Genomic DNA, 14,976 nt, shown 5'->3' with positions numbered 1-14,976 from the left:
CGGGACCAGACCTGGTCTTTGGCTCAAAAAAAAAAGGCAGGGGGCTCCTCCATTATGGCAAACAAGTGCATTTGCTTTAAGGCCAGTGGAGATTTCTAACCTTTGCTTGACACGCAGAAAAGGTCAGGCCCATCTGCGGCTTCCCTCTGGGGCTGAGCCCGGCCATTATCTCCCTGGTCCTTGGACCCCTGGAAACCTCAGTACTGGAATTCCCAAGCTTCACCAACAAGAATAACACAGATTAAAACTCTTCACGCGGTGATAAAGCTGCATCATAATAAAAAATGTAATCATCTGAAAAAATATAACAACATCTGTGTTTGCTGGTAAAGAAAACACATTTAAAAAAGTGTAAAAAATGAGTTTAAACAGTTAAAAATACATGAAATACTCACTTGCTCTCATAACAGAGAAATACCAGCTGCACACTCGGATGAAACAAATGTCTTAATACGACTCAAAACGTAGGCCTGACATAAAATAATAATACTGTAATTGTGTTAAAAGCCTGTGAAGTGAGCTCACACAGCATGCTGTGTGAGTTTTTCTCCAACTGATGGACGTATCCATGCTTATCGATGCTCCTTATCTCCCTTCATTATTTCCAAACCAGTGGTTAAATTGGAAAAGCCCATAAGAACGTGTGAATACATGGCAGAGGCAATAAAACAGCAGGGAGAGAGGGCCCCGCTCCTCACGCATGCACATTTCACAGCGGCGTTTTCACTTGGCTGGAAGAAGATACATTCAGCAGATAGTTGGAAATATTTCTGCTCCCCCCGCAGCTTCGTATCAGTGAGCAGCGCAGATAAAGATACAGTTGGGTAAATAAATCTCAAATGAAGGAACAAAACCCTTCACATGCAGTTATCTGTGTGTGTGTGTTTTTGCAGTTTATTACCCAGCAGCCCACTCACAGCGCTTGTGTTCCGACAGTTTTGGAAAACACAAAATTAACAGTTTTTTTTATTTTTTTCTACAGCGCTGGTGGGGTAGTTGAATCTTAACTCTTCATTTATGTCCATTTGGACGTGCTCTCAAGAGATTTTGAAGGTTTGCTTAATTTCTGTAGTGGTTGCAAATAGTGCTGACTGAAAGAAACCTTGATTTTTCACCTTTTTATCGAAACAGTTAAACTTTTCGTTAAACTGGTTTATTACACACACACACACACACACATAGTCACTTAGTCACACGCATATACACACACACACACACACACACACATGATCATATACATACACACACACACACATAGACAGGCTTGTTCTCTAGTTTTTGGGTTTAGGTAGCGGTAGCGATAGCTTAGCTCAGACTGCGACGATCAGATCTCAACATTTAGGTCGATTGCTGTTATTGTTTTGGTTGGCTCCGAGCCGGTTTCGTGCTTTGTTTGTGTTTTTTTTTTGCAGATTTCCAGTGCTTGACGTGTGTCTCCGTGTGTTCCTGCTTCCTGGATTGGCAGTGGATGTCGTCACCCCAAAAAAAAAAAAAAAAAAAAAAATCACTGGGTTTGTATGTGTATATTTATGTATGTGTACGCATATGTATGCGTATATATATGTATATATATTAAATATAGTAATAATGCACATATATATACTTTTGGTTTCTACCGTCATGGTATCAATCATTAATATGTGTGCAGACAAGGGAGAAAAAAAAAAAAAAAAAAAAGAAACAGTTAAACTTAAAATGTTCCATTTTTGCTCCAGATGCAGAGAGTTGGTGTTTCAACCTTAATTATGGAGAGGAAAAAAAAAAGGTTTCTCCTTTCAGAGTTGGACTGGATCAAACCAAAGTAAAATGTAGCCAGAGGAATGAGTCAAACTGGGATAAAGGTCTCATGAATGTGTTCTCAGGACTGCGGTCATCCATACATTATGCGGCGCAGGAGTGTAACCCGATAAATGCACTTAAAACAGTGAAGACGGACAATGACAGAAGGGGGGGGGGGAGAAAAAATCTCAGATGGCCCGGTCTGTGCGGCTGCTCGGCACTTTGACAGCCTATTGATCAGTCCCGGGCAGGGTCAGAGGTGTGGGATGCACGGTTCAGATACTGCTAGTGGGACAGGTACAGCACAGCAGTAACCAGAAACTATTAGGAAACAGATCTACTCTTAAGCTCATTACATTACCCTTTTGTTCAAGATCGGTCATGTTGTTGTTGACTTGCTGGCATTCACAATTTCCTCGGCCGGGGCCAGAAGAATTTTCCTCTCCAATATAATACATGACAACGATATAGAAAACTGCCTGTCTTCTGAAATTGATGTGACGTAACGTTTCTGTCTGGGACGTTGATTGCTCTACGGTTGTGAAAATGCCCAGCTCCTGTTATTGAATAGTAATAGGCTTGTCAGCCGGTGCCTCCAATTTCACAAATGGAGCAATAAATACACATAACAGAATCAGTGGAACAATAAGAATGCCTATAAAGGATGGTTGTGCCTCAAAAACAAGAGGGAGATGGTGGGGAGGTGAAAGAAAGGGGGGAGGGGGGGTTGATGGTGAGGTCAAAGTAAAATTTGACAAAGGAAAGAGTGTAAAAGTGTGAGCATGTGTGTTGGAGAGAGAGACAGAGGAGGAAAGATGGTGGCCCACTCTTTATTTCTGTGCCACAAGCTCTCCTGGGCATTTACGTGCTCCGTTTTCAACCTAAGTGTAATTTGAGCTCCGGGTTGATACAAAGTGTATGCAGCAGCTCTGTTCAAACCCAATCACTCACCCTGACGTGTAATCCTTTCCCTCACCATCATCAACGTTGCTTTGGGAATAATGAAACACACTTAAGCAATACACAGCAGTCATACAGCTGCGAGAGGGGCCGCATCTTGATGAGATGCCTCGTAACTCTAATCAAAGGTGTTTTGACCTGTCAATGGAGGTAAATGATTGCCTGGCTACTGTATCAGTGGGGAACTTATTGATGGCAATATCTGGTCCACCTGGATGATTTGCATGAGAAGCAAGCAGCTCGTTTCTTTTTTAAAAACACAGCATCGGGGTGCTCTAGATTTCCCTTTTCTTTCCCTTCACCCTCACTTACTTCATCTCCTTTCTTGCCTTATGATGCCATTGTTTCCACTTACACGATTATTGCAATTAATTGGCTGGCAAGACATTATTTCAAAAAGGGAAATTGGCTCTTATAATTATATAGAAAAGGGAATACTTTAACTCCCTGGAATATCAGCTTCCTGAAATAATGGAGCCGCGGTCCCTCACTTCCCCCACCACCATCCGCGTTAGCGTGTCTGTCTGCCTGTTTCCTGTGACGGATCCATTTTCAACAGTCCCTGGCCCTGCAGTGGCGATGGTTGATTGCTGGATGGTTGGGTGGCCTGGGTGAATCTTTCACTGGCTTGCTTCACTTGCTGCTACCAATCTCTGGTCTTCTGGGAGCTCCACACCATTCAGTGTGTGTGTGTGTGTGTGTGTGTGTGTGTGTGTGTGTGTGTGTGTGTGAGACTGGGCATAGCAGAATGACTATTTACACCAAGCAGAGAGAGCAGGGTTAGGTTAAGAGTCGCCTCACTGGATTATTAACTTAGCAGACTCTCTACTTGCATCTAGGGCTGTGCGATTAATCGATTTAAAATCTAAATCGGATTTATTTTTTATTTTTTTATTTTTTTAAAGATTTTTTGGGCTCTAGTGGCCCTTTATTGAGATGCAGACTGGAAAGGGGTAGAGAGAGAGAACGGGGAAGACACGCAGCAAAGGTGCGCGGGCTGGATTCGAACCCGCGACCGCTGCAGGAGGAGGACTGTAGCCTCAGTATATGAGCCGCCGCTTAACCCACTGCGCCACCGAGCGGCCCTAAATCGGATTTATTAATCAAAATCGATGTTAAAAAAGGAAAATCGGAAAATCGATTTTCCTTTTTTGCAGCTGGCTGATGACAGACAGAGCTCGTCTAGTCATCTTAGTTTGGTCAAGAAAATTGTAAATGTTGTCACTTTACTAAACTCAAGGAGGATTTACAGTATCTTTCAATTGCACTTCATTCCCAATAGGGAAATTTGTTTGCTATTTTTCTTTAAAAATAAAGATAAAATATTTGAAACAATTTATTTCATTGTCTTTTGAAGTTTTACCAAAAAAATCGAAATCGAAATCGAAAATCGGGTTTTCAGAGAAAAAAATCGGGATTTTATTTTTGTCCAAAATCGCCCAGCCCTACTTGCATCACAAAGCTGCTAGTTTAGAGAAGGTGTTACAAATCTAATTCAAAATAATTTAAATTGACATACACAGAGCTCTAGTCGAAACACAAAATAAAGAATCACAGAGTTCAGTGAGTATTTAATTCATTGATCCTTTACCGTGTTGAAAATCAAAAACAGAAGTTACAGATATTGTTGATTCAACAATCAGAGATATCAATGTACACTATTGCCAAATGATATATTTCACACCATATATACTCATAGCACAGAAGTAGGAAATCAGTTACCTGCTCCTGTCTGCAATTTGTCATCGAGGGACCAATTCTGACACACTGATGTTCATATCAACACCCACTCAGTAACCAAAATGGGGGTCACAAGTCACGTGGCCATCATGAAGCATGCTGTTGCTTTACAAACAGGTCTGTGAGGAATGGATGGGATGAGAAGAGCTGGAACTACACTAACAAACGTTTTGGCAGGAGCTCTCAGGGAGAAACTTTTTTTTTTTTTTTTTTTCTCTTTACTTTTGAATAAAAACATACAGTCCATGGCTCAGGTATGTTCTTGATATGAGAATAACAGAATGAGAGAAATATCGACAATATGATAATGAGGTAGCAGTCAGCAGGGCGCTGCGTACTTTATTTTCAGTGGTATTACGGCAACCTACTGTATTGACGCTGATATATTTACAGTACACATGTAGACAGCCTGTAACGTGAGACATAGTGTCTTTTACACAAACAGTGTCATGTTGAAGGGATAAAAGAAAAAAAACAAACATTGCGATTCTTTTTGATGATCATCTTGGGCCTCTATAAAATATTTGTAAAAAAAAAAAAAGAATTATTGCAAAAATTTTAATTTATGCTGCACCTTTACTGAAACGAGAGCAAATCAAATATACTTCTGATATACAGGATACATTATAGCAATTAAAGGGGTTTAGAGTATGTCACTTAACAGCATATAGTCACCCAAATCTAAGTAAAAAGCATGCTTTTAGCATGGTTTCAGTCAGAATTGGTCCCTGCTGTATTGCACAACAGTAAAGTAATTTAGGTTACAGCGTGGCCAATCAGGCTGCTGTATAAAAAGGCATATGGGCCCGCTCGATCGCTACTGTCCTTTGATATCACCAGCACAGTGGCAACTTTACCCTGCGCTATGTCAGGGATTCCTTTGATCACAGTATCATATTGTTGGGACAGAGCCATAATTTATCGTGTCACATAAAATCCTACAGAATTCAGTGCATTCTCTCCCTCGTGGAGAGCTGTGGTCGGACTCTGCGGGGGGACGGGACCGGGGGTATTACTCACACTCAACATAATGGGCCTGTAGCTAAACATGAGGAGAAGGGAAGAGCGAGATCTCCCACCAGAGATCACACCTTGTACACACAGGCTGCCAGGCCGCTGTTAACCTTTGAGGCATGCTGACACTTTGTTTCTTGCATATCTGTTCACATGTGCATGCTCGGGCATCCCGACTTCTCCTCTCGGTGGCGTAACCCTCCCGCCTCCTGCAGCCGGTACGAAGGGTGTTGCTCTGATTCGGCCACCGTGTCAACATGAGGTCAAGAAGAAGCGTTCACGTGTACTCCTGGCGGCGAGGTTGCGCTCTCAACAGGGTCCTGCTGGGTAAAAATAAACCCAGTGTGAAGTGCCACCACCCTGGCTTGGCACCTGCCATTTACCTCCGTTTGGTTCAAGCCCTGTAAATGCAGGCGCAGGCTATTAAAAGACGGGAGGTGCCTAAAACGGTGCGAGCAGATGCTGGACACCTTGCTCCCTGTGTGTGGGATGACTCTGCCACAGGCTTAAACGTGGCCCAAAATAGCCCTGCTTGACATATGAACCTCTGATTGTTTGAACATAGAATCTCGTGGACTTCTGCCACTCAGCATAAATCCTTTGAAACCGCCAAAGTGAACTTGCTGATTACCTTTCACCTATGCTGGATCAGGTCATCTATTTGCATGTCAATTTCCACGGGCTTAACCAGCGACCAAATTAGGGGAGCAGCGTACGAGGGGGAACCAACACAAGCACTCCAGGAGAGGGGGAAACACGAGTGTGAATCAGCAGGAGCGACTGGGATCCTCAAAGGTATGGTCTTTAAGAGACAGCAGCAATGAAAAGCACATGAACTATAGGAAATTAAGCCCATCTTCCCAGCAGCTCCCTCTATTATTGCCGCATTACTACAGAATAAGACGACTGTCTTTTTTTTATTTTTTCCTTTTCTTTTTCTTTTTACCTGCCTATGCCAGTTTGGTTAAACATGGGGCCAGCAAGTCTTCCAGTCTGAGACAGATCCACAAAGATCACACTGCTTACAGCTCTGGAGAGGTATATTCAAGGACATTTAAACCAATAAAGAGTTCACATTTATGCAACAACCTTCCCCAAATTTTTGCTCTTTTTTTCCCGCCCCCGGAGAAAAACAGAAAATGTCAGGTTTACCAGACTTTGAACTGTACACTCAGCCTTCCAAATAATAAATATTTACATGTCCTGGTCAAGTCCAGGCAGTCTCTTTCGGACGTTGACACCTTCATTTTCTTCAGAACACATTTTTAGGAACTTTTAGTTTTATGAAAAAAAAGAAAAGAATGTTCTTTAGCTTGTCATCAAGATCTGACAACTACTTATTCTGAAGATGTTGAGGGTCATTTACAGCATGACCACTGACAATTAACAAAAGATTTTACTGTACATAGTATTTCTTATATATTTTAAATTAATCTGCATCATTTTTATATTTATACTAATAACCAAGTGTTGCATTTTTTTTTTCCCATTTTCTTTTTTTTTTCTTTTTTAATTTAGTGTCCCAGGGTTCCCGGAGGAGCGCTGTCTCTGTCCTGTCCTGCACACTCAGTAGGCGCCTGACTCTCCTAAGAACCCCTCAGCCTTGGTTCAAGTCACTCTCAGTATCCTCAACGCGGCGGCGGACCAATCAGCTTCCAGCCGATCAGACCTTGGCCTCCAGCATCTCCAGAAAGAGTTTGTGCATGGGCACCTTGCCCTGCACCTTGATGCTGTAAAAGTGCTGCACGGCCTTAGTGGCCGTCTGCCTCAGCAGGGGCAGGGTCATGAGCAGTTTGCCAGCCCGCCGGGGGTCCTCCTGGTGCTGGCTGCTCTCGTAGTCCTGCAGGGCCTCGTGGAGAGCGTCCTGAAGCTTCTGGACCGCCTCCATGTCCTCTATGTGCATGGAGTCTGCAAGGGCGAGAGCAATGAAAGAAGCATGATGGATTTTCAAATACATAAAAAGGAAGTTAAAAAAAAAAAAATACAGTTTGTGCTCGGAGACAGTGGTAATATAACGGCAGACATGAGAAACGGATTTTTCAACAACAAAATTAAAACCGATGATTGATCTCTACTGCTCTTGTCAGTAGTACTGAGCTAAGAAACACATTATCAGTATAACTCACACTCTGACAAGATATATAAAAAAACCCATCATAAAACAGGAAAACGAAAAAAAAAGTCATCCTCTTCATTTTATTTATACATTTATTCTTTGATGGGCTGGGCAGAGCGGTCCTTGACCAGCGAGACTGAAAATCAATGCTATCCTGCAGTAACAATGCCATGAATTGCACCCAATCATTGCTGTGTGGGTTACTCGTCCAAAGGACAAATTATACTAAAAAAAAAAAAAGGAAAAAGAAAGAACTAAAAGAGAATTGGAAACCACAAAGTAGCACAACTTTTTCTTTCAATTCATTTCCTTTTCTCAAAGCAGAAAAACAGCTTCCTTGCAGGTTTGTGCTTTTGTAATATTTGTCCATATTAAAACAGAGTCTGGCTTGTTTTGTTGCACTGTGAACAACAAAAACCGGCTCTGAATTTCAAATCCCTTCCTTCCCCCAGTCCAACTTTAGAGCATTCTGCAGTTTCAGTCTGGTTAATTTATTTATCTATGTTTTTTGTCTGATCCTACTGCGTATCTTGTCTTTTTTTTTTTTTTCCTGTTCCAGCTCCGTTTCCCAGCCTCTCTCAGGGACAGTCTGGGGTCACAATTCCTCTCACTGGTTAACTAACGTTTTGCACTCCAGAGGCAGCGTGTCATTGGCTGCCATGACTCGTCTCACCTTGGCGGTGCATATTTTACCACGCGGGACAATAAAAGGCAAAACAGATTTGAGACTTCGCCCCAAATTCATTGACTGGAACAACTGTATTCCCAAGACCTTGAGACATTTCTCACCCTGACGGTTTTCAAATCCACAGTGGTAAAATGAAGTAGGTCGTTTTGTAAAGTGAATGTGTGTGTGTGTGTGTGTGAGGGGGGGGGTTGACAGAGGGAGGATGGGAGAACAAAAGGAAAAGACGAGGAAATGATCTGATATAATTAACTCCACTTCTTTTAACAGAAACCTCCCAATCAGCTACATTTAAACAATGAAACATTTTCTTTGTACTTTTCACATTTTATACAATTGCGAGCATGGAATCTAATGTGAACTCTGTTTTAATGGAATGTTTTTTGAGAAATGAAGACATCTCAACAGATGGGAGGGAAAAGAGAGCAGGAAAACACGCTGGCCACCAGAGGAAAAAAAAACAAACAAAAAAAAACAACTTTGAAGAAACAATTTCCTTGCAATCCATCAGTGAGCCCATGTCGATCCAATTGATAAACTGCTAATTACAAAATCAATCGCTATGAATTTTCACAGCTGTCAGACAGAGGGGCTCCCAGGAGAGCGATCTCCCCGAGACCTTGTTCTGACGTTCGGGGCACCCTCCTCCTCCTCTTCACTCCTCAATCCCCGTCCATGCTCCCTCCCCCAGCCTCCCTCCCTCTCTCCCTCCCTCCCAAAAGCTCTGCTGTCTGAAAGCAAAGTCCCAACATCAGCATTTTCATTTTTCAGCCCTGGACAAAACAAGAGAGAGCGGCCCGGTGACCCAGGCGTGCATTGATCAGAGCGGGACAGGTCCTGCCTTCTCTAAAGGCCCCTGTCAATAGCGGCGGCGCGTCTTCGCATTGGAACAAACGAGGCCTATTGCTCCCTGGTACTCATTCCATTCGACTTAACACATTTTATTGACAGCCCCCGTGCTCCTAATGAAATGCTAAATTTATCTCCCGTGGCTGCCGTGCCCGGCAGCTACTGTTATGGAGATGGGGAAGGAAGAGGGAGCCGGAGCGCTGGAGAAAAACCACCGACGGAAGGTGTTCAATTAAAAAAAAAAGAACCCTCAAACCTCCATGCCTTTCTCTCATAGCCTGTCCTTATCGTCCCTCTATCTCTCCATCCCATGCTGCAAACTAAAGGTTACCCTGAAAAAGACCTGAAAAACTATGATATGATATTTCTGAAACTGTATAATAGAAAACCCAGTTTTCCACTGTACTGAGAGGTGCAATCAGGAAAAAGTGAAATATCCCGAATGACACACATGGCAAAGGGGATATTAACAATTTCAGTCACTTTAATTTCAAAAATAAAATAAACTATATTTTACTTGCATAATATGCAGCAATCATGGGAAACCTTTTGTCTTATGAATGAAATGTTAAATGTAGAATTGTATTTGACAATCTTATGGAGTAATTCAACTTGTATAACAATGGATTTTCATCTGATTTATTAGAAAAATAAACGGGAAATAAATAAATACTTGTCGAATGGAAAAATCTTAAATTGTGGAATAAAATAAGTGCATTGGAAAACATTGAATTAACAGAGATGGATAAGAAACTGAATGCATCCCAATGCATTTTCAAAAAAAACCTAAAGGGATTTTTACTTTCCACAGGAACCTAATTTACTCTCTCTACTCGACCTTTAATTTTATCGACCTTTAATTATATATTCTTTCTCATTGTTCTGCTTTTGTCACATTTTTTGTTCTTTCTTTGTGTTTTTTACTATTAGTTGTTTCAAGTACTTGAATTCCTGTTGCTATTGATCTTTGTCTTTGGTTGTTGTTTAGCTCATGCATGCTGTCTGCTTGTCCTTTGTTTTGTTTTTTTGACAGGGGTGGAACCTTGTACAAGTTCGCTATAGAACTTCGTTCCCTCCTTGCGCAGTGCTTCATGCATCTTTTTGTGCTAAATTAATAAACTCTAAACTCTAAACTGGCCCTGATTGTCAGCGTGATGTCCCACCTGAATTGGCGAGAGCGATGGCTTTGAGGGTTACGAACTCCTCCTTCTCCACTTTGAGCTTCTTGTACTTGCGGACCAGCTGCAGGATGGAGACGTAGAGGTCGAGTAGGCCCGTGAGCCGCGAGTGCTCCTCGTCCATGATGTAGTCTTCGGCGTACACCAGCTCGTCTTCGTACGGCAGCGAGCGGAACACGATGCTGAGGATGAGGATCTCCATCCAGGCACTCTGCAGTAAGCTCATCTGGTCTCCCAGGGAGAGAGTGGAGAAGCCTGGAGGGGAAAACCAGGAAAAGTTAAAAAAAAATAGGAGACAACTGCACTTCCAATTAAAGTTGAGTTTGTTTTTTTTAAAGTAAAGGACTAGATCTGCTGTGCCAAGGTAGCCGAGCGTTCACGTTGAGGCACATGCGCCCAGCTTTAAATGCGCAGTGGAAGGTGCTCTTTGAAGCCCGTGTCAGAGCACTTGAGTGGGCTTTACTGTAAGTGCGGACAGAAAATCGGTGCAAAGGTCTGGGATACACAAAGCCATGTGGTTACCCCCTTGTATCCTGTCACTCTTCTACTGGTGTTAGGGGGATTAGCACCAAGACACATTCTCATTGGAAGGGTTGAGGACATGACATGTACCGTGTAACCGGAGGAGGCGACGACGGGACACACACAAACACACACCAGAACCTGCGCACCAAAGCGCCGGCCGGGAAACCAAACAGACACAAGTGCACGTCGGGGATCGTGACATCTATATGTATGCACATAAATCCGCACAACATAAACGTACACGCACACAGAACCGGGGTCACGTGGTTTCGAGTTCGGCCCTTGCAAGACCTGCTCGGCCACAGATCCTCGTTCTACAGTCGGATGAGCTGAACCTGGCACGGGGAGCTCAAACCGCTGTCACTTCCTCTCCAACACCTCTACATGTGCTCAGAATAGAAGATTAAATTAAGGGGGAAAAAAGCTGCTAGATCCCCCACAGATGAGCTGTGAGAAATTCAAACAAATTAAAGAGAGTTGAGCCAAAAAGGGAGCAGGAGAGAGTGAGGGGGCAGACAGCCAGATAGCCATCTCATCCCCTTTTTTTTTTTTCTTTGAACCAGCCTTTAGCTGTCAATAAACTGTATGAACCCCACAACACTCCTCACTCACTCACTCCCCTCCATCTTCCACCTACACCCCCCCTTTGCACGGTGCCCCTGCAGGCAGCGCTTTCTGCTCTCCAGCTCCGCCCCTGATTAATATGATTGCTTTTTACAAGTTTGCTGCTGCCACACTTCCCGCCGTTGTGCGATTAAGAGGCAATAGATTACGGTATTGACCAGGCCCCCTCACAGGCAACCACATCCAAGGTTTTTTTTTCCCTTCCCTTAAATATAAATGATCTTACTATGGGGGGCGCTCACCAGCCTGATGTTTATCTGCCCCTCGCCTGGACACCGTGAAAAACACACGCTCCAGAAGAATAAGAGACAAAGTGATGGAGAAATGAGGCAGAGGAAGAGACAGAGAGAGAAAAGAAGAGAGAGCGAGACTAGTACCTGAGTGTTCAATTTCCCTTATCGTGGTGATGACCACGGCAGGGGAAGAGCTGAAGGATACATTAATTAACAGATTGTGATCAGAATGTGAGGGCCTTCACATTTTGAAGGGGAATCAATAATCAGTAGAAAGGGAGTGCTAACTGAAGGGTGCTGGTGCCCGGGTGGACTGGTCAGAGCCCAAATTAGACCCAACAAAGCAAACTGCTGAAAGCACTCAAAACACTTGACTATTATCAGTGAAGCCGTCAAGCCATATTTTATCAGGGCCCGTGCTATTACACATCCAAACAGCGTCTTAAAACACTTTGTTGTGTTATTTCCTTGTCTGCATACATAGCTATTATGTCATGACAGAATGTGGGTGGGATGCAGACAAAGTGTCATGCAAGCAAGGATGTGTGCTGATTGCTGCACGAGGTTGGCATCCCAATCTTGGGCAAGGCTTTGAGTAGCCTTTTAATGCCAGGGAGGACTGAAGCGGAACTAAAGCTCTGCTGCCGATATGACAGCTTGTGTGAAGGCCTCGTTCAGCGCGTTGTTGAAGTGGCTTTAGAGTTGCTCTAATACAACGGACACCTCTCAGCCATATGCAGTCATTGCAGCCCAGCAGCCTACAATTACCTTTGACGCTAAAAGTCCTTGAATTTAATCCAGTGTTGTGAGATGGAGAGGTAGTGTTTTCCCCCCTGCTCCATCCCCTCTCTTCAAAGCCTAAATTATCGCTCCAAATGGGATCTCGTGTCGTTGCCTTGCCTTTTTCCACTCAATTTAATCGAGTAATGAAGTGACTTCCCGACTCGGCAGGTCACGCGGCGCTCCGGCCGCCGCACTCTGAAGGTGGCCCGGTTAAGTGCCGTCAGACTGGGTGATTTCCTCTAATGAAATATCAATATTTACATCTTCATTTCCAGCCCGCTGCCTTGGCGGGGTTTGACCAAACATGACACAATATTGACCAAATCAGAGCGGCCTGTCTGTGCGCTTGAAGGGCCTTTTGCACTCCACTGCTCAGTGCACCAGCTGCTTCACGTCTGAAAATCTTTAGACAGAAAGCTGCAGAGATACTATTAGTGCACTTGTTGAGTTTTTCTCGATTTGATCTGATCAACATGGATCAGATATGGATTGAAATCTTTTATGATATGTTTGAAAATTCCCTGATGTCATACCCAGCATGATCCTTCCTGAGATTAGGGCTGTTCGATTTTGCCCAAAAATAAAATCTCGATTTTTTTCTCTCAAAATCCGATTTTCGATTACGATTACGATTTTTTTGTGAATTGACAAAAGGCAAAGAAATGATTTCAAATATGCTGTTTTTTTATTGAACATTTGCCCCATTGGGCTTTAAGTGCAAACTTTTTGCTCTTATTAAACCAAAAATGAATGAATAAAGTGCAAAACTCTGTAAAATAAGTTGAAAAAAAGTTTTAAAAAATATAATAAAATATAAAGTTTTATCTCTGAAAAAAAAAATCAGCAAATCAGCACTTGCAAACATACAGTAAGTTATATTTCCAATGAAATAAAACAAGACATTTTCTAATTAAACTAAACTGGGTCTTTGCATGCTAAATAATAATGCAACCCATGAAGGAGGTAGAGGTGTGTAATGTCAGTCATTACATTTGCTATTCACATTTGCAAGTTTTTTGCAAGGAACACGAGCCGGTCTACCGCATCTGTCTTGAGGGATGCCCGGTGGCATGTTACAACGCCCCCTCCTACACTAAAGAGCCTCTCCGATGGGGCACTTGTCACAGGTATTGAGAGGTATTTCCATCAATCATTAATATGGTATCAATCATTAATATGTGTGCAGACAAGGTAAAAAAAAAAAAAAGTGAAAAATCGATTTTACGATTTTCACGTTTTAACATCGTTCTAATTACATAATCGTGATTAGGATTTAAAATCGATTAATCGAACAGCCCTACCTGAGATACACATCAATCTAGACAAAAAGTCAAAACATATGTAAAAATATATATTTTATATAGGTGCTAATGATACTAGACTCAATCACTGCATCAACCGACCATCATTAATAGCTCAAAAGCTGGAAACCAAAACAGAAGCAAAAAAAAAAAACCATCATCTCTTCCTTTATCTTTCCAAAAGCCCTCAGCAGCAGAAAGGCAGGAGGGGGCAGCCCGAACCCACAGACGGCAGCCTCAAACCCCTCGCAGAGATTAATCAGAGCTCTGTTTCATATGCCAGAGCACAGGACGCTCCAAAATGAAATGCTGGAGATTTCTGTTGAGCTGGAGTTCATATTCTATTAATTTATTATTGTTTCCCTCTCCCCGAGGGCCATTAGCACGAGTAATAAAAAGAGATGTAATTACGAGGCACTGCGGTCCCCTCCAGCTGCAGCCCCCTCGTAACTCACCCTCAATCAGACAACAGAAAAGACAGAGAGAGGGAAAGAAAAGGGGAGAAAAAAAGGAGGTGGAGGTAGAGAAATGGCAGATAAAAGGGAGGAGAAGATATGGGGCAGAGAGGAGGGAGATAAGAAAGGAAGAGAGAGAAAGAGGACCAGTGCACAGGGTGGAAGAGAAGCGGGACATGGAAGGGGGAAAGAGAGTAATTCTGGCTGGACGGGAGCTGATCTATCATGGCCAGCTATCAGAAGGACAAGCAGGCCCTGAAGACTTCTGCCTTGCGGCAATCTCACCTCAGCCAAGTCAAGTGCTCTCCAGGCTCCAGTTGGAGAAAAACGGCCCCTAACAGGGCCCCAGAGGTTCAGCCCCCCCCACAACCTTTAACTGGACTGAACCATCATATTGCCATCAGCTTATTTTTATCAAAGCTTCTTTTTTCTTTTTTTTTTAGTTCAGATGGCAGATTAAAAGACAAAAGGACAAGTAATACAAAGCACCCTCTGATTTGTCGAGAATCATCTCGTTTGAAAGTGTAACACATTATATGTAGAGCAAATGAAGACAGAAGTGCAGGCTGGTTCTGAGCCGTTCGTAACGGTGTATGTACGCTAGGGATGGGTGGTATGGACTAAAACATGTATCATGATAATTTCTAGCATTTTCTAGCATTTATCCCAACCATACCAATTCAACTCCACCTTTTGTAACTATAAATCTATTACCACATTCAGTCTTTGGAGCC

General features: G+C 42.9%; 1 protein-coding gene across 1 annotated transcript in view; it reads right to left on the bottom strand.

Moving 5' to 3' along the window:
• Positions 1 to 4,183: 4,183 nt before the first annotated feature.
• The window catches only part of esrrb (estrogen-related receptor beta), a 41,258-nt gene continuing 30,465 nt past the window's right edge, over positions 4,184 to 14,976 (bottom strand). Inside the window, exons 5-6 of the mRNA XM_061743296.1 lie at positions 10,307 to 10,576; positions 4,184 to 7,401 (exon numbers count right to left, since the gene is read on the bottom strand). Coding sequence (XP_061599280.1) covers positions 7,157 to 7,401; positions 10,307 to 10,576 — 515 coding nt within the window. The 3' untranslated portion in view covers positions 4,184 to 7,156. The remainder of the gene's footprint in view (positions 7,402 to 10,306; positions 10,577 to 14,976) is intronic.

This window comes from Cololabis saira, chromosome 16, assembly GCF_033807715.1.
Source record: "Cololabis saira isolate AMF1-May2022 chromosome 16, fColSai1.1, whole genome shotgun sequence".
In the NCBI taxonomy this organism is placed as follows: Eukaryota; Metazoa; Chordata; class Actinopteri; order Beloniformes; family Belonidae; genus Cololabis; species Cololabis saira.
This window is presented reverse-complemented; position numbering and strand designations above follow the sequence as displayed.